The sequence below is a fragment of the Paramisgurnus dabryanus genome, chromosome 1 (genome assembly GCF_030506205.2).
Source record: "Paramisgurnus dabryanus chromosome 1, PD_genome_1.1, whole genome shotgun sequence".
Lineage (NCBI taxonomy): Eukaryota > Metazoa > Chordata > Actinopteri > Cypriniformes > Cobitidae > Paramisgurnus > Paramisgurnus dabryanus.
In genome coordinates this window covers 14,951,789-14,972,648 of record NC_133337.1, presented here as the reverse complement: position 1 = coordinate 14,972,648, position 20,860 = coordinate 14,951,789, and the positions used below count along the sequence as shown (strand labels likewise).

Here is a 20,860-nt window from a genome sequence, read left to right as displayed (position 1 = left end):
TTGGCTTCCAACGGGGAGGCACGCAATAGCAACAATAACTTGCAAAAACAAGACATTAAAACAACAAATACAGTGCAAGCACACACTCATACAACTGGTACAGACTGTCAGCTAGTTTCCTGTATAAAGTGCAAACGACCACAAACTATGCGCAAAACTATTGAACTTCGACCACGGCGTGAGCGCAAGCTGAGCTCCGCTGAGCTTGCGCTTTGCTCGGCGCAACAACAAACCGCCCTTATGAATGGGTTTTATAGCACAGCGCACACTGCGTCCTAGCTTTAAAAATGCCGCTTTACCATAATCACGTCGTAATGCTGTTAACGGTCTTTAGCCACACTTCACATTTAAGCTTACGTAATTTAAAACAACGCTAACTTACCTTTAAAATAGCTGAAGACGGCATGTACGAACATTAAACTTCCTTAAAACAGTGTCCTGTTGATTTGTAAATTCCACCTCGACCTCTAATCTCTGAGTTTGAGCCAGTCTGTGTTTGCATGAAGTCAGATGAAGCAGGCGGTGCTGGTTCGTTCGAAATGTTCTAATATCCATATTTTACACGATCCATAAAATGCCGCGAAAAAACACGTTGCTAGTATCAAGTCACAAATATGCTAAAGACGTAAGACGAGTGAGACGCGCCAATACATCCAATCAGAGATACTGGTCTATTTTAATTAAAGAAAACATATATCAACTATATTTTCCTCATTTGATTACATTACAAGTCATGAAACATTCAATGTTTAATTTATTTTAATTATACTTAATATATATTAAATTAATAAAAAACTTTGTAGGGGGGCACAACAACCTGTTTGGGGGGCACTGCCCGCGAATGCCTCCCTTTGACGCCGGCCCTGTATGGCAATCGGCCTATGTAACGCTCCATTAGGTTAAGAGCAAGGGGCCCCCCTGGTCGTTTGGGGCCCTATGCATGAAACTGTGATCATGACCAGTATGATCAAATTTTACGTGACTATAACACGACTTTCCGTGAGATCATGTTGCTTCAAACTACACGGACATTATCCCAGTTAAGCCATGTCACATCTCAGTGGGATCTCAGTTGCCACACTGTACAATAATAAAGACTTTAAAAACAGACTCGCACAAAAGCGAGTTTTATACAAAGCGACTTACAAAGAAACAATAAAGCGATTTATAGGGAGGCAATAGTAGAAAAGGTGCTTAGTTCTCTCTATTCCAAAACAATACCTGTATTAAATAAAAGATAGAAGATATAGAAATGTGGTCAATATCTATGTCAAGTGTTTCTTGGAAAATATTTAATTGTCTTTTGAATGTTGCAAGAGATGTGGCTGACCGGATTGCAATAGTACGATCAATCGGAAAATAAGCGGGAACTTGACTTAGTGGCCCTTTGTGAATGTAACACAAGGAGCAGCTCATTTGCTGAATGGACGAGTCTGGATGGGGTGTAAGAACGTAGAAGGTCTAAAAGCTTACGTTTCTTATTTAAAAAATAATAATAATAACAGGACAGTCAAAACTTTGGGAGAACACTCATTTTCTTTAGACATGGCAACAGTACCATAATATAACATGGAGTATGGAAAGGCATGAGAACTTATCAAGTATGAGAGAATTCAGAGAATTTGTGTTAGACATGACAGTATACCTTCAGAAAATGATTTAATATTTAAACTACTTGGCAGGCTGTCTTCAACAGACAACAGTTAGCAACAGAAAAAATATTTCATGAAGCACAAACACACAACACTCTTTCAAGTGTTATATTAAAAAATATATTTTAATGTATTCACCAAAAAATCCTAAATGATGATTCAGTTTTTTCCTGGCTGATGTTTTTCAAGAACTGGCTATTGTCAGACTGAGGTCAGACTGACCTCAGTTATTTACTCATCTCAAGCTTCTCCCTTTTCTGGATTTGGAGAACATGCCACCCGCTTAGGTCTTCCCTGCATGGCCTCTAATTTTGCAACTGTCTTCCTAAATTCAGAATCAGCATGGGGAAGAATGAGATCAGTCAGTGTAGCCAGTTCTTGAAAAACATCAGCCAGGAAATGACTGAATGCATAGTTCTCTTCCTGCATTATCTAATACAGAAAATACATATCATAACTATAAGACATTTTTAAGATGTCAAATAAATCTCTGATGTCCCAAGAGCAAAGGTCCCCAACCATCGGGTCGCGACCCAGTACCGGGTCGTGAACAAGTTGCCACCGGGTCGCAAGAACGTCCAGAAAAAAAATGTATAATAGCTACGTAATAGCTTAATCGGGTATTTTGTACTTTTAGAGCATACTTGAAATAACATATATCATTTCCACTTTTGTACAGAGCCGCACTTTCTCTCTTTCGTGGTCTCTCTTTATCTCTACCAGCGCAGCGACGACCACATTGCTGTCAGAGTTTGAGCTAAAACACAATCGATCAAAGAATTCCAGAGGTATGACTTTATGAATCATTTGCAAATGTATGTTGCAAATCATGTAAATACGCTGAGACAACTTCAGAATTATCCAGTGATCGTGGCACCATGATCAAAATAAACTCTTTTACTGCAGTCATAATATTTTAACGGCTACACTTTTAACGTAGGTTTAAAAGAAACCTAAACTGTCTTGTGTCAATCATTATCATAAGCGTGCCTCCGCGCCCAGCTGCAATTCTTCTGGCATCTCTCCTTCACTGCATTTTTCTTCTGTTCTTTTACTTGAATTTGCTCGAGCCCGACCAAGATTCGAGCTGCCTTCGAGAACAGCAAGCCAAGTTCGTTTACCGTTAATTATTAAGACTAAATGGGCAGGCAAACTGAAACAATGAAAGTAAAAAAAACTATTCGCCAAAATATGGTTTTACAACTCTATATAAAATATACTATAAATAAATCAATTATTAATTTTCATGGTTGTTTGAATCTTTCTTTAAAACGTTATACATTTTGCAGAGGAGTATTTTCAGCACTTTGTTTGAACAGAAACTCAGCGCCAAAAATTTGGGTGTGTCCTTTTAAATACAAATGAGCTGATATCTGCACTAAATGGTAGTGGCGTGGTTGGATAGTGCAGATTAAGGGGCGGTATTATCCCCTTCTGACATCACAGGGGGAGCCAAATGACCTACTTTTTTACTTGCTTGCAGAGAATGGTAACTTACAAAAACTAAGTTACTGGGTTCATCTTTTTCTCATATTCTATGTTGATAGAAGCACTGGGGACCCAATTATACCACTTAAACATGGAAAAAATTACATTTTCATGATATGTCCCTTTTAAAACGTATTTATTTATATTATTTTATAAAGCAGCATATACAGCAGGAATCTCCAACCATATTCATGGGAAACTAGCACCCTGCAAAGTTCAGTTCCTCTTTAGCAGTTGCCTGAAATGTGTAGGGTTATTTGGTTGTGACCTGTTAAGGAAAAATATATACCAGGAATACAATTACACTGGGAATTGCCATGCTTCACTAGTGACTCTCGCTTGAAGTGTGAATTTCTGCACACAAAAAGCTTTGCTCCTGCTAGTACAGCAGCTTCTTTGTTATATTTGCAAAGCCAAAAAAAAAAGGCAAAAGGAAAAGCTTCTTCTGTCATGATCCTGCCAGCTTGTCACAGTAATTTATATTTCATGTGGCAGGATTGTGGCGGTACCCATGTTTTGGGTGGTAACACATGGCCTTTTGTTTGGGCTGTGTGCTGCTGTGTGTTGTATCTGGCCCCGCCCCCTTTGTTTCCTCGTTAATTATTCATTATTGGTTGTGTTGCCAAGTTAAATATAGGTCATGCTCATATATCTTTAAATAAAAAATACCAACTCCCCAAATCAGAGTTGTTAGTTTTACATATGCTCAATTTCAACCACATATTGTAATTTTTTTTAAAGTAACTAATAACAATAATATATAAGTGAACTGGTTAAATAATGTGTTCAATCCTAGTGGCTGGCAAAACATAAATACTGTATTTAGTTAATGTAAACATTTTTATACAGTATTTATTATGTATTTTTTTATATACCTGCACCTAGCCAACATGATGTAACGTTACAGCATCCTGACAAAAACTCTGGATAAGAACAACTAAAAAGCACAAAGATATCATAACAAAAAAAATTTAATGATTGGACCATTTAAAAAACTCAGGAATGAGGGGCCTCATTTATAAAGCGTGCGTACGCACAGATTTGATTGTAAAGTGTGCGTAGGCGAAAATCCACGGCAAAGTCCATATTTATAAAAACCGTCTTTGACGTGGAAAAGTGCTTAGCGCCACGTCAGGGCCTGAGCAGACGTACGCACTTTTGCTTGTCTGATTGCTGCAGGTTTTTGGAAATATAAGCCGTTCTTGCTGTTTGAAACTGGGTTTAAACATTGACAAGCGCTTTTTATATGTCTGACATTAATTACGCATCGTTTAAAGGCGGAGATCTGAAACTGCTCGGCTGCGCGCACAAGTTCAAGTTCATTTCTGATTTATAGATTTGAAAGGGGTACGCGCGTTTTCTGCGCGTACGTTCGGTTTATGAATCACACGTACGCATTTTTGTTAAATGATCGGAAGATCAAATTTAGGATGGTTTTTACGCAGCATTTTATAAATGAGGCCCGAGCACTCTACTAGTGACTACCTTGAGGTGATGCATGAAAGGCCAAAGATGAAGTCCACTTTATAGTTTTTTGAGCCTGCCTTAAAATCAGGCCCTGGTAAAACACTGACTATAATATAATTAAATCCTTGTTATTTATATGTTTCATGAAAACATACTTAAAGGCGCTCTAAGCGAATCTATGTGACGTCACTTCTTGTTGATGTTGGAAGTGTTGTAAAAAAAAAACGGAGCGTAGCTAACTCCTCCCCCTCCCTTCCGTGCTGTCTGAAAGAGTCATGAATGCGCCGAACCCCCACTCCCATATCCTTCTTGTAGTTTATTGGCTGGAATACTTTGTTATGTTTAGTGGTGGTAGGTTTGACCACTTTGTTTTGGTTGGAGTTTTTGGAGCCTGGGCTGTCTACAGAGATCGAGTTTTTTTACAGTGTGTTCAGGGTACAGACAGCAAGCAGATAGTGAGGAGATGTTTACGGTATGAAACAAAAAATGTTTTATGGCCTAAAACACTTGAATTCGCTTAGAGCACCTTTAAATACATGACATGTAAATGCATCATTTCATTGCTAAAAAAAACTGTATTTGGTATAATACAATGCGCGGTTTATGGTTATAAAACACATTATTTTCCACATACCATACATTTTTGTAGCTTCAGATTTCACTCTATTCCTGAAACACACGGAATTTGATAAGATCGGTGTCCCTGATTGGCCAGCTAATCTGTACGTTCTGATTGGCCTGAATACCTTGACATCAGCTCCTTACCATGTTTGAAAGATTCGGTGACAATGCAGTGCTAACAGGGCTTAATTTACAGAATATTGAATTTCTTTTGTTAGGTTGAAAAAGTTTAAATATTTTAGGTGTTACTGATTGAAGTATAATATTATAGTATTTTTTCACCTTGAATTCAAAACGTGTATACAATTTAAAAAATAATGTTTACCATTTGATGTAATTATTTAAGTTGATCCAACTTCTACTTTTTACAGTGTATGCAGTTTATGGTATGATTCATATAATGTGGACTTTTTCCTTTATAAACATCAAATCTGGCGACAGCAACAACCACTGATCTCAGTGTTACTTTTGGTCATTGACTTAGATATGCACATAAAACATTTTTAAAAACAATATAAAAACTTTATTTTATCATAATGTCTAAACAGCAAGAAATGAGATGAGATGCATTATACAGGGGTATGTGCAAGAGTAAAGTCTTCTGGGTGCTTCTCAATTGCAAATGTATGTCAGTCGATTTTAGGGTCGCAGGCTAGAGGACGGAGGAGTGATATAACAAAAAAGCATCAATTTGATTATTCAGAAGCACCATTATAAAGCGCATGTCTGTGCGAGGACTTGGCATATGTGTCCACATCATGGGCGAAGCTTTATTTGTTCACTCAGTCTGTGAGTCTGTTGTGGATTTGTTAGCTATGACATCTATGTCTGAGGGTTCAGCTGAACAATGTTCAGAGACTGGTACAGGTATGTAGGTAATACAGGTGGGATAGTTGGCGTGGTCTAGCTGAATCTCATTTGCCCGGTTAGTGGCTCGACGTTTGGATCTGAAGAGTGAAAACAGGTGATTGAAAAAGATGCCCTAACAACACACAACGTAAACCATTACAGGGTTCATATACGTACGTATAATGGGTCAGAACTGCTGCTGCTGCTGCTGATACTAGACACACAAGAATTATTCCTGCAGTTACACCTGTGATTGCTGTAAAATGATTTCAAAAGGAACCAGTTAATGGTAATACAGTTATAAGCAAAAACTTGAGAAATATAACATTACAATGTTTAGGGAGAATTTACTGATGCAATAAAATTCACTTACATGTGTTTCTAGCATATTGGGGGTCTACATTAGGTTCTGGACCACTTCCTAAATAAAAGAGAAGTTTAAACGTGAGTCACAGAATTATCTGATCATTTAATAAATATATCAGTCCCAAGGGTTCATTTTATTAAAGGTACTGGTTTCAGATTTGAAAAATCTAGTTTTCATCTTTTTGTTGCATATTATACGTAAATGTATCCCTAGTAAGAGACCTTGGTCTTGTTTTAAAGATGACAATTTAAGGTTTAGAAGTTTCTGGAGGTGATAATATTAAACAGAAAAATTTGTATAGCATATTATTATTAATAATTAAAAATAATGCAATAACATATTAATTTGATAAATACAATTATTAAAATGAAAATATTTCACAAAAGTAATAATGCAAACATAAGGCTATAGGTCTCAAGTAGTTGGGATCCAAATTTTAAGTTGAAATCACAAAAAATGTTTTTACGTTAAAGCTGCTGTGATAGTTGTTTTGATATGTGTCAGGTTAAATTACTTGTGGGCTTCGTGTTATGGAGGTGTAAAGATGTGGACTTAAAAAAAATATGTTTTTATAGATTTAACAGGAAGAAATACTTGCATCCTGTTTTGGCTTAAACAGAAGTTCACTCTCAGAAATAAAGGTACAAAACTGTACCTTTTCTGTCACTGGGGCTGTACCCTTTCAAAAAGAACAGCTTTGCACCTAGGGATTTTATTTTAGTACCTCAGAGGTACATACTGGGACCAAAGAGAGCTTATTAGGACCTGAAAAATACATATTAATATCTCAAAGGTGCATATTGGTACTAAATTTTTATATATCTGTACCTAATGGTCCATACAATTACCTTTTTAAAGGGTGCTTCCCCACTGACAGCTAGGGTACATATTTTGACTTTTTTCTAACAATGTACGTCCTTAAGGTACGGTAATCTACCCAAAATTGTATTCTGTTTTTGTGTTCCTGTAAATGTACCAAACGGAAACTTAGGGTACAGCCCCAGTGACAGAAAAGACAGTGTATCTACAGAAAAACACACCTTAATTAAAGGTGCATCGTGTAACTTTTAGAAGGATCTCTTGACCTTACATAATGAACTGTATTATTTTTATAACCTTAGAATGTTGTAGTTTTATCTACATATATTGCGAGTCTCCTTACATGGAAGTAGCTGCCATGTTTTTACAGTTACCCTAAACGGACGACATGTTTGTCCTGTGGCAGCTACCTTATGCGTTTCAAAATTGAGGGATGAGCTGTGGACTGAGCTGTTGGTTGCATTTCGCAATCTTTATAGTCAGGTTGTTAAGGCCTCCAAACACAAATCCTCACTTCATTTTTAAAAAAGCAATTAAATGTAGATTAGATGAACAAACATTTGGAGAGCAAGGTGAGTAGATATATAATTTGCATGCAATAGAATAAATAATAGAGTTGTTTCTATTTTAACTTATGTTAGGAATATTAAAGGGATAGTTCACCCAAAAATGAAAATAATGTCAATAATGACTCAAACTCATGTCGTTCAAAACTCGTAAGACCTCCGTTCATCTTCAGAACACAGTTTAAAATGTTTTGTATTTAGTCCGAGAGCTTGTTGTCCCTTCATTGAAAATCTACGTACGGTATACTGTCCATGTCCAGAAATGTACTGAAAAGGTACTAAAAACATCATCAAAGTAGTCCATGTGACAACAGTGGGTCAGTTAAAATGTGTTGAAGCATCAAAAATACATTTTGGTCCAAAAATAACAAAAATTTCGACTTTATTTAGCATTGTATTTTCTTCTGCTTCTCTTGTGAAGCGCATGCGCGAGACTAAAGTCAAGTGACTACAGTGACGTGACGTGTTATACTCAGACATGTTTGCAAAGGTTTTTTTTCAAACTTACAGACTGTAAACGAAGCCCGGGCGCACAAAAAAACAACAGCTGGGGCGCACCAGATAACACGTCAGCCGCGTCACTGCAGTCACATGACTTTAATCTCGCGCATGCGCTTTACAACAGACGCGGAAGAGAAGACAATGCTGAATAAAGTCTTAATTTTTGTTATTTTTGATGATGTTTTTATTACCTTTCTGGACATGGACAGTATACCGTAAGTAGATTTTCAATGAAGGGTCAACAAGCTCTGGGACTAAATATAAAACATCTTAAACTGTGTTTCAAAGATGAACGGAGGTCTTACGAGTTTGGAACGACATGAGGGTGAGTCAATAATGACATTATTTTCATTTTTGGGTGAACTATCCCTTTAAGTGTTAATATTTGTACAACAAACCAAATTAGAAGTGAATTTTAAAGGTTTGGTTATAAGTGATGGAAAATGAAAACTGTGTCATTATTTTTTCAACCTCGTGAAGTTTTCAAACTTGTATGACATGTCTTATTGTCGTCTGGTCATATGAATGAATTCAAAAGTGAATTTATTGGAATTTGTCCTATATACCAGGTTTGTCTGAACCCTTGGTCATCAAATATTATAGGCAGGTACAGTATGTTTGATTATGGTTGAAACCAATAATCTTTGTACAGTATAAGACTGAATTGCTAGTGAAATTCTACACTAGCAGTAAGAAGTGAAGATACCAAGCAACCATATTGGTATCTGAGCAACCACTACTGGATGTCAATGACTGACAGATGATCCTTTGACCTAAAATGACCCGATGCGCTGTGTATCAGTTGAACAGGATGTTTTGCAATACAAAATATATTTTTGCATGCAATTATGCAGAATATATTATATAAACATTAATATTTTTATTAGAATTCTAATTATTAGGCTTATTAGAAACTGATTTGTGTCCCTGGACCACAAAACCAATGGTAAGTCGCCCAGGTATATTTGTAAAAAAAGCAAAAATGCGTCAAAATTAAAGATTTTAATATTATTTTTATATTATAAGTTTATTATGTAAAGATCGTGTTCGAATGAAGATATTATGTACATTTCGTATTGCAAAATCGGACAGAAGCTTGCCTATAAACTTGCTCTTGTTGCTATGTATTGGTTGTATCCCCATTCAGTCCTTGCTATATGCTTTCATTGCTGTGTGAAGTTATACAGGTTTGAAACAACATGAGTGTAAGTAAATAATGACAAGTTTTCATTTTTTGGTGAATTGTGCCTTTAAGAACAGCCCATGCAGCTCATGCAGCTCATGCAGCTCAGCCAAGAGTTTCACCTGTTGTTGTACTAGTCTTGCTTGATTGGGTAGGTGGTGACCTTGTTGTTGTATTTTGGCTGCTTGTGCTCCGTGTTGAAGAGGGAATCTTAATGGTCATTGTTACAGACGACTCTGTTGGCGGGTTGGTTCTTGTTTTGGTTGTGGTACCTTCATTTGTGGCTTCTGAAGTGTGTCATAACCAAATAAAGAAACGAACACAAAGCCAAAGCACAACTAAGTTAAATAGACAAATAAAAAGACAACTATACCTGTTGTTGGCATGCCTGTAACACAGAAAGTTGATATTTTTTGTGGGGTGGATGTTGTTAAATTTAGCTCAGTTCTTGGGGCATCTGTTGTTACTAATAGAAACAAAGGACATTGCAAAAACATTAATTTGGTGAAGTCAAATGTTTAATGTAACCCACATATTATGGGGTATACAACCTTGCTTTATTTATTTTATGGGCAATTTAACCGGAATAGCGAACACACACAGCAACCAAGAGCTGACACGAAATCAATCACCAAAGAAGTGTGTTGTTGTTTGTGAGAGAACTTTTAAGTTTGTTCAACTTCCCAATCAACCCAGCCTTATGAAAACAATGAAAATATTTTGTTTATCCAGGGTAGCAGCAGAGTTGTGAGTGTGTGTTTGTTTAACGCTGGATTTCTTTGAAATGGGGTAGTGCCAAGTCATGAGTCGCAGGTGGTAAGTAAAACTGCATTAAATGTCTGTGTTTTGTTGCCAATCTGCGCGTGAATGCATATAATGTAAACGACACGAACATTAGTGAGGGTTGGGCAATAAACCAGTTGGTATGATATACCGGTAGAAATTTGTCAACAAGTAGAGATTTTGGACTATCGTCTCTATTGAGGTTGTGTCCACATCACGTTGCTGTGCGAGTTGTCACGAAAACTTAAAGGTGGAAAAGAGGATGTTTGTTTAATAATTTTTTGCAATATTACTTGAAACTGTCTTTACTAAATGATAAAAGACTATTTATTAGGTGCACTGAAAGTAATACATTTAATATATGTCATCTGTGCATAAGGTAGGGCCTTAAAACATCAGCCAATCGTTGACGTAATCATCGCATGAGTGATTGGCCCTCTGGCTTGTCAATCACTGCCATTATGTTCCTTGTGAGAGACGTGCACGCTCCAGTAACTTTACACGAGTGACGCATGCGCATAACGCATGAAACTCCGTCTTTAGTTTCGGTTCGTTTTCATTGTCGATCCTGTTTTCCTCCTCGAATTTGCACCATGGAAGAGAAGAAACCCGAAGGAGGACGTAAAAGAAAGACTTTTTAAGTCGTTGAGAAGAGGAGAAAATTGTCAGAATAACGTAATCTAACCAGAGTCGTTATTGGAGAAACATTTCAACACTGGAGAGCAATGAAGGAACAGAGAGGTGTCAAGACAGACGCGCAGTTCGCAAAAATTCTCCTCGACAGGTAACAGTGATTATTCTTTCTTTGTGGAATAATTATTGTTGTACTTTTATTCAGGTATATCGACATTGTTCTTGTACTGTAGTTGTAAGGCAGTGACCAGTGTGCTAAATGCTAGTTGAAATGGGAGTAGCGTCAAATGATCTAACTTTACGTCTTATGTGTTTATTATCATATCATTTCACATAATGAATCCACTGACGCAAGTCACGCGACACAGCATATGCCGGTGGTAAACAAACACTCGTGTTCAAATACTCGTGCACGAGTTTTGGAAGGCGTTCCCTAGAAATGAGCTGTGAAGGAGGGGGGCTGTTCTTACACATGCGCTTATTTAAAAAACTCAGTAACAGTCTTTGGATTCTCAGTCGGCGGAAACATCCTCTTTTGCGCCTTTAACATTTGTACACATTTTTAAGCACCGCAGTTTTAAAACCAGTGATTTTAAGCCTTTGAAACACAGAAGCCTTCCAGAAACCAGACTGGACACCCTTGTTATGCTTTCATTGCTGCGTAAGTTATACAGGTTTGAAACAACATGAGTGTAATTAAATAATGACAATGGGTTTTTTTTGTGAATTGTGCCTTTAAGAACAACCCATGCAGCTCATGCAGCCCATGCAGCTCATGCAGCTCATGCAGCTCAGAATTTCACCTGTTGTTGTACTAAGCGTGCTTGATTGGGTAGGTGGTGACCTTGTTGTTGTATTTTGGCTGCTTGTGCTCCACGTTGAAGAGGGCATCTCAGTGGCCATTGTTACAGGTGACTTTGTTGTCGGTCTTACTGCATATTAATGTGTACATTTATAAAGTAATGCGTTACTTTACTCGTTACTTTTGAAAAGTAATATTATAACGTAATACACGTTACTGGTAATGCGATACCCCCAACACTGCTATTTAACTATGAATGTCAAATTTCTACCATCAACCTAAACCTGATGTAAAACAGTGTGAATGATAATTGAAATAAGAAAAACCGGTACTTACCAGTGGGTATTCTTGGATCAGCTGCAAAATATAAATATAAAATATGCAAATTAATTACATGCTATTTGTAAAGATGTGAAACTGAACTAGAATAAAATGTTTTGTGTTGTGGTGCTTAGCTGTGCGAAAGTCAACACAACCATGATAGAGGTGTTGCTAGGGCATTGTTATGCAGTTGGTAAAATTTAACTTCACTTGATGGTTGATGGGGTGTCTGGGTGGTTACTTACTGGTTGTAATCAAAAGAGCCAACCCTAGAAAGTCTCTACAATTTTCTGGTCCAAATGAATGATTTGAGAGCCCACATAAATCTACTTCTACAATGCATAGGTATTATTCTACACTGATTTAATATTACCAACCTTAAAACTTCTCCTTGATAAAATCTGAAGTATCAATCATGCCCACAGCACAAATGTGTACAATGAGTTTAATACATAAAGATAGGGGTTCAAATCCTTAACCCTTAGTACTGTATGAGTAGTAGTAATAGTGATGCCTGCACTAGCAAAGCACCATTACATGTACATAGACTTTAACATATTATTTAGTCAAGTATCTGTATGTAACAATGAAGGTCCTTACGTATGCACACAAGTTTAAGGTCATTTTTCCACCTTAGTTTGCCATCTCGTTCTTTAATGCAGTGGTACATGGTGGATGTTCCTGGCTTCCTCAGAAAGCCTTCCTTACACGGAGTGCGAATTTTTGAGTTAACAGGCCTTGAAGTTGAGTCAACATGTATTGTGTTGTTTTCCTGAATCAGGGGTTCACACACACCTAAGACACATTCACAATAAAGATGTTACAATAGCATAAAACACAGAAACAATTACAGATGTTACTAAACTAATCCAGATGCATCCACAACTGATCTGTACTCAGAAAAAAACACATTCCCATGCCTGCGTCCAAACTATTTGGCCACAGGGGTAAGAAATATCCTTAGGCTTTTATTGGGTTTTAAAAGTCTCCCAAGAGTTCTGTAGGAAACTTATGAACTTTACAAGATCATTTTTTTTTACCGTCTGTGACCTTTTCACCCACACTACTCAAACATACTGCAAACACATTCATAAAACATAGTACATTTTTTAACAAGACAGTGCACATCAAGTATGTTCGGAAAAATGGAATAAAGTTACACTCAGTGTGGAGGGGCACGGCTTCTCTCATAAAATGGAATGAGGAAGTATAGAGGAAACCCATTGCGCAATCGTTTAATCATTAATCATAAAGCTGAATCATTTTTTTTTTACAGAAACACAATTAAATGCAAAATCCCTTAAAGAAAAGTTCTGTTTTGTTATTGTATGTTTTTCCCAAGTTGTACTGGTAACAAGACTAAACTCGGACTACAGAAAATATGTGAGATGCTTTTGCGCAATATGGTTAGTGCAGATGTTGCAATCTGTAGTCACCATTTATCAATGCAGTGTTCCCAGTAGAGCATGCTACTTAGAAACTAAAGAAACACAGAAAACACAATTACTAATAAAATGCATATCCTGATTCCTGAGTTCACTGTTAGTCACTTTAAATTAACACACACAGACACGCACACACACACACATATGTATTTATGTTCCCCTGTGATGAAGCACTTTATTTACAACTTCTTGTAAGTGAAAAGTCATCAAAACACTTAGATCATGCCACAACCACTGTGTGGGTGTCTCAAAACGTTATCTCTAAAAATGGTGTTGTAAAATAAATAACTAAAATAAATAAAGCATCTACATAATTATTTATTACCCATATTTAATGGGTAATAAATAGACAAGATGTGTAAACATTTCCATCTTGTAGGTGCCAAATAAGAACCTCTTATATATACATGACCATTAAGCCAACTCAAAACGTACAGTGAAAATGGTTATTGATCAGGTGGGCATAGTTTAAAGCAATGTAATGTAATGAAAAAGTGAAAATAAAAGTATTTTTATAATGTTTTGCAGTTCTGTTTTTAAACTGTTAAGCCTTATAAAGTGCTGAAAATATAAAAGTGGATAAATAACAAAAATATTACAAAACCCTCCTGACTGCTGATAAATTAAAGGTTCTTTATAGCATCACTGTGGTTCTATATAGCACTTTTCAAGGCATGGTTCTATATAGAACCATATAAAAGGGTTCTATATTGCACCAAAAGGGGTTCTACTATTGTTACAAGCTAAATAACCCTTAATTGGTACTCTTAAGAGTGTATATGTTAAATCATAAATTAAGGGACATCTCCGTGAAAGTGATACAGACCATATTTAGGTTTTAAAAACACAACAAACCCATCAGAGAGATAGCAGGAACCTTAAGAGTGACCAGATCAACAATTTGGTAAGCAACATACTAACAATAACATACTGGTGAGCTCAGCAACATAAAAATCCTGTATGTCTATATAGAATTAGTGGTGGATGATCGCATTATACTCTCCATGATAAAAAAATACAATGTCAAAAAATACAAAAGCTTCAAAAAAGGATATTAGACTCCTAAAAAAGTCAGACAAGCTCTAAAAATGCTGTATTTGGAGAGATAAAACTAATATCAACCTGTATACGACTAAAGAGATTAAAAATTATTGGAGAAGTCCCAGAACATCTCATTATATGAGCAGACAACATCCTTAGTAAAATGGTATTCAGGCAGTGTGACTGCATTTCCATGCATGGCTTCCTAAGGAACTGGGTCACTGGTGTTTTTTGTTGGGGTTTTTTGGCATTCAGATTTTTCACTTCTCTAGATATTGTGAAGGGTTTTTTCTTTATCATGGAGAGTATAATGTGATTATCCACCACAGTTATGCTATATAGACGTACAGGACTTTTTATGTTGCTGAGCTCACCATTGTGTTTTTCAGTCAGAATGTTGATATGGTCACTCTTAAGGTTCCTGCTATCTTTCTGATTAATTTGTTGTGTTTTTGAAACCTGTATCATTTGCATGAAGATCTACCTACAGCTACAGCTTCCAAATGCAAATGCCACACTTAAAATCAACCCCAGACCTTTAACATGCTTCAAATGATTTAAAAAATAGCACATATATGTCCATAAAACAGCTTTTAAGTCAACTGTCCCGTTACTTTTGGCCCCTGGTCCTTTGAAAAAGAGGGAGTTACTTTTTAAACGGCCGTAATTCCTAAACCATTCATCCAAGTTGGATGTGAATACCCTCTACGTAAAGCTGAGAGTGTGCACTTCAAGAATTATTATAATTTTAAAGATTTTTACCTGACATACATGTTGACATACATGTTGTATAAAAATAAAATGTAGCCCAACTGGGTCCACAATCTTAGAAGAGATATGTTAAAAACAACACATTAGTGTTGATTCACTAATGTGACAACTAGGGGTGTCAACAATAATCGATTCGGCAATGCATCGCAATGCGCGCATGCACGATTCAGCATCGATGCAGCAAATGCCATAATCGATTATGTCACTGTTTATTTTCTGGAGATGACCGTGATAGACGGGTAAATAAAAATGCACCCTTTTCCATGGAAAGTGGACATATGGGCACATTTCGGATTCTATGAAGTTAATGGGAAACAAGACTTAATTACTCTTTGTGTAAAATTCTCATCTCGGGCAGGGCTCGCAAAATCGCTAGCCCGACTTCTCGTTTCTATTGTGAATTCCTGTCGGGGTACCAAAATGTATCTCCACCCTGCCCGTCGGGCTATCTTGGGGAGGAAATAATATTTTAATGTTTTTGCTTTGTCTCAGATTTAGTTAGGTAATTATAGTGTATGTATTTCGGTGTCCTCTTGTCAGTCATTATCCTCACGTACCAAGTGAAACTGTCAGGAAATGAAGTGAAAGCATAAATAAACTCATCCTCTAATGTGCACGTCTGATATATGCGCGCGACCCTCTGCACGCGCTTCTACCGGCTAGATTCTTCACGAGCACCTGCTTGCGCGAACTCAAGTCATTTAATAAAATAACGTCCTTTCAGTTTTACCTCATAGACTAACATTGTTTTATCATATTTTTTTCTTTCTTCAGTTAGTAACTTAAATATGTGAGAAGGAAAATATGTTTGAGTGATTTACGTCTAGGCTATTGAGAGAATATAATGTTACAAGCTGATAGGTGACTAAACAGCAGTGGTAAGATATGTTTACCTAAAGCGAATAGAATGTGTGTTTGTCATTTCGTTTTACCTCAGAGTCTAACATTAGGGGAACATAAAGGGAATTATGTTTATTCCTTTTTAATAAATATCTGCTTTAAGTCTTCTATATTGTGTTAAAGTCACTGGTTGTTTATATATTTGATAAAATACCATGTTATCTAAATACAATGTGTGATGTGTTGAGGTATTTTTTATAAAAAATAACCTGTGTTATAATACATTCATATAATATTTCAGTAATATAACAATTAACATATACTAATGTTAGGGGAACGTTAAAATAACCTAAAAATAACATTAGGGGAATGTTTATTTTCTTAAAGAAAACATTCCTGGCTAACCAAAAACCTTGGAAAATAGGGGAACGTTTTGGGAACCAAATTGTTAGCTGGGATAGGCAGGAATATTTGGCTCACATGGAAATCCAGGATTTATCAATATTCTACATTAAACAGTGTATTTTTTTATTCTGGCTACTTATATTCATTTCGGGCTACCAAAAATTTAAGAGTGTCTGCCCGAAGGGCTACCAGGGATTTTAAAATTTTGCGAGCCCTGGTCAGCTTTCGTTTTTGTTGAGAATAGTTGCACTTGAGTTTACTACTTGACTTATTAAAAATTTGCCTTGTTGTGTACAGTAGAATTCTGATGCATCGCAATGCATCGTAGAATCGAATTGAATTGAATCGTTACCTAGTGAATCGTAATTGAATTGAATTGTGAGGGCAGTGCCAATGCACACCCCTAGTGACAACACACTAAATGCGTTGTCCCAGAATCCACCTATTTCTGTGTTATTATAGAAACAACACATTTTGTGTTACTTTTAACACAACTTATGTTTTATTTTAACACAAAATGAAAAGCTTCACACAAAAAGATGTGTCAAAAATTAACACATCCTTTCTAAGAGTGCAGTTAAAAAGTTGTTTGTATACTCAGACATTTGAAAATAACACATGTTAATGTTGCAATGACAACCGTGGTATTTATTTTTTCTTAAGGTTACCATATAACGCCAAAATTTCATACTGGCCCAAGCCTAAGAAGCGGTCTCAGTCTCAACCTTATTCTCTCTAGCATTATTAATATGTCACAAGCGTAGCCTACATACAGTTAGATCAACAAGCAATTTAAAAAATAATGTTTTGATATGTTTGTTCAGACATCTAACCATAGCTCTAAAAATTTACTATGTGTATAAGCTTAAAAGATGTAAAAGAAATAAAATTACATAATGGAGTAGCCTATATCTGCACCTTATTTAAAACGGCATGTAACCAAATTCAAGATTATTTAGGGTAGATGTGGGTTACTCATAACCGGACTATATTGGTTTAGCCGTCATTTGGGTTTTACTTGCTGGGAATATATAATTTACATTACAAGGGGTCAAATGTGCCATTATGTCAAGGTCATAAATTCTTAGGGAGTAAGATAAACTCTAAAATGAAGACATAAAATTCAGCCTTTAGGCTGGTGTACAAGCATCTTATAAAGTCACTGCTAAGAAATAAGAAAGTTAAAAACACCATGCCTAAAAGTGGTCCAATTTCGCAACCTTGAATCGAACCAAAATAAGGTTTGGTGTTTGAGGGTAAAACCATTTTACATTTAAAAATAACCACTTTAACCATGGTTAATATGTAATAACAGTAATACGCTTTTTGCTTATTAACCATAGTTGTTTACAGTCGTTTAGGCTTATAACCATGGTTTAATTTGATTTTTTTTACAGAGGTTCTGCTGATTTTTTCTATTTGCTTTTCACTACGTGGTTTCGTTTTCCCCGCAAATGAATAATCACACACGAGTAGCCTATTTAGTCAGAAAGAAGCAATATCATTTAAAAAGAATAATTAGCTATACAACTGCTTAATATCAACGCGCCACATGCATTCAGACTATACCGTTCACGTTTACGTCATATGAATAAGACATGAATGAAGTGTATTTTATAGTAACGCTTGGAATACGTACCGCTTGCTCCAACAATTTTATGGTGATATTCGGCCGTTACGAAAATGAAAATAACCAGCACATGCATGTCCACTTCTCCCGGAGGGTTCAGAGAAAAATCCGTCGGGTAAAGCCTCGCGAATGTTTACAAAATAACTACGCGAGGCAGAAAGATGCGACATTTGTAAGCGTATGCGGGGAAGCGTCACTTTTGTCCCACACATCCTTTCACTTTCACTTGTAGGGCGCGTACCCGCCCCGTGACTGAGATGCGCGCGCTGAAAACGATCCATAATTTACAGTGCACTTCCTGAAATAAATGTCAGTCCCACAATACAGCAGGATTAATTCAAATTAACCCTAAAATGCATATTTAAGCTGCCTTCATTAAAAAACACTTGTACTGACATATCTTAACACATTCAGTGTCTTGTTTCGTCTTTAGATCCACACCTGTACTGTTTTTGTAAGATTTTTTTTTATAAAAACAACTTAAAATGTCCTAATATATAACTAAGGCCTAGTCTGGATTAATCTAACCTTTTCTATGAAATCGATTCCTTTATCATAATATTCACTAGTTATATTATTCATAACTGACAAACTGCTCTGGGGCAGGTTATGTTTTGGATTCGAGATCTCAGACTGATAATTGACCAATTGTGTATGAGCTATGAGCATATTTGTTACCACATTTGACAATTCTTAAAGTAAATATTATATGAATAGATATGACAATAAGAAACTATATTTCATCTGTAGATTACTTGTGATCATGACTGCCCTTTTGAACGTTAACCATGTTTTTTGGGATAAAAGTCTAGTAACTATGTTTTTTGTTTTCTTTTTTTAACTGTAGTAAAACATGGTTTCCAAAAACCAACCTTCTTAAGTGTTTATGCTCACAAGCTTGAATGCCAAAAAGCCTGGATCAGAGCCTAAATCAAGAATTTTCCATGTTGTGTTTATGCTTTGAGCAAGGCAAGTTTTTAGAAAAATACATCCTACTTTTTAGTTCACAATTCTCTATGTTATGTTTTGACAGGGCTTTTTAATGAATCGCTTGTTGTTGGGAGACAGGGTTATGCATGTCAGAGGTTTTTGCAAACCCCTTATTCTTATCCTGACCCTCTGACCAGGCCACAAAACCACTTCGGTGTGGCTTTCAATAAACCCAGGCTCAGGTATCCTCAAAGCATACTTCAACTGCTTAAGATTGTCACCAGAGCGTACATCACAGATGGTGGCTGCATGTGCTATTTTTGCACAACATAGCCACTATCAGAAAGGACTGACTAACCCCACAAAACCTGCACTACATGATGAGATTGACCATATAACACTTGATCACACAGAAGGCACAGCTGTCAGAGATGCAATACCCACACTATTTCACTTAATTAAAAGCACACAGAACCTGCAGATATGTCTTATTATTTTATTGGTTGTGTGTCTACTGGGAAGGAATGAGAGACAGAGAGAGAGAGAGAGAGAGAGAGAGAGAGAGAGAGAGAGAGAGAGAGAGAGAGAGAGAGATAAAGAGAGATAGAGAGAAGCATTAGTAAATTTTCCCTGTGTTTGTACTACAACATCATAAGATTTAGTAAACTTAACCAAAATCTGTTTTTCCAGCAGTTTAACCTCCTGTTTACTTCACAGCCCAGCTCATTCAGTGTGCAGTCCAGCTCTAGGGTTCATTTATAAAGAGCCCTGACTGAGTCAGTTTCAATCTGAACAAACTCACATCACCGCAGCAACTGTCTCACAATGTCTTTATCATTTGCCTAAATAACAAAAAAATATGCCAACCTAAGTGTGGAAGACTTCGGTGTGCATGTGTGCTGGCTTCAACAGGAACACTTTATTTCCCTTTACTGTAAAACTATAGTCAGCCATATGGTACACTTTGAAAGTAGGAGTAATACAGTGCACACATACCCAGTGTCACTTTCTTGGAAGAGACAGCCCCAGGGTCGAACTATACAGCACCTTGGATCCCATCCATAATTGGCTGCCCTTTGTTGCTATTTAGAGCCAACTCATCAGCCCTGTTGGCTGCAAACAAGTGTATGTGATAAAATTCTCTCCCATACAAATACTCTCACAAAACATGGGGGGGTTGTAAATACTCACCACTTTATATTTTGTCTTGATCTGCTGTCAAGAACGTTTGGAGGACAGCATCTTCCTTATAGGATAATATACCATGAGATATTTTTATTACACAGACACACAAAATTATATTATTCCATGCATGCATATAAATTGTATGCATATATATGTATGTGTGTATGTATATGTACACACCCAGACAAGAGTCTTGTCATCCAAGTTGTAGGAACAACAAATAATAACTTTACTTGACATTTGGAATCAGAAGTGGCTTATATGAAATGCCTCTAGAATAGATTATGCTTATTTTATCACGTGCCTTGAATTTTAATAATTTAATTAGAACAGGAAGCAGACATTGCTCAGACAAGTCTTGGTACATCTTTAAAGCATTTAACCAATCACAAATTAGAGCGTCACATTACTCGAAAATACATGTGACAAGTACTGTAATTAAAGAGAACATATTGTCCGATTCACATTTTTACATTTCCTTTGGTGTAAGTGTGTATTAGTACATGTTTTACAATATGCAAAAGGTACAAAACCCAAAGTAAACAATGACGATTATCTCCG

General features: G+C 36.4%; 1 protein-coding gene across 8 annotated transcripts; it reads right to left on the bottom strand.

Moving 5' to 3' along the window:
- Positions 1–5,728: 5,728 nt before the first annotated feature.
- il15ra (interleukin 15 receptor subunit alpha) lies at positions 5,729–18,429 on the bottom strand. Of its 8 annotated transcripts, none has more exons than XM_065274738.2 (9): positions 18,194–18,429; positions 12,653–12,847; positions 12,068–12,088; positions 11,733–11,861; positions 9,887–9,979; positions 9,636–9,800; positions 6,451–6,498; positions 6,255–6,333; positions 5,729–6,175 (listed from the first exon to the last, which is right to left on the bottom strand). In XM_065274738.2, exons 1-9 carry the CDS (start codon positions 18,258–18,260, stop codon positions 6,007–6,009), a joined length of 966 nt encoding a protein of 321 aa, XP_065130810.1. In that variant the 5' UTR covers positions 18,261–18,429; the 3' UTR covers positions 5,729–6,006. The 8 variants fall into 8 exon arrangements, with proteins under 8 accessions (XP_065130810.1, XP_065130811.1, XP_065130815.1 ...); XM_065274739.2 differs by having other exon boundaries at positions 9,887–9,970; XM_065274743.2 differs by lacking the exon at positions 9,636–9,800.
- Between the last annotated feature and the right edge of the window lie 2,431 nt (positions 18,430–20,860).

Coding starts and splice junctions, on each gene's coding strand:
- il15ra (XM_065274738.2), bottom strand. CDS start 18,260: ATGCATGTGCTGGTTATTTTCATTTTCGTAACGGCCGAATATCACCAT. Junction 11,862..12,067: donor TGATCCAAGAATACCCACTG/GTAAGTACCGGT, acceptor ATTAATATGCAG/TAAGACCGACAACAAAGTCA. Junction 6,176..6,254: donor GCAGTTCTGACCCATTATAC/GTACGTATATGA, acceptor TTCACTCTTCAG/ATCCAAACGTCGAGCCACTA.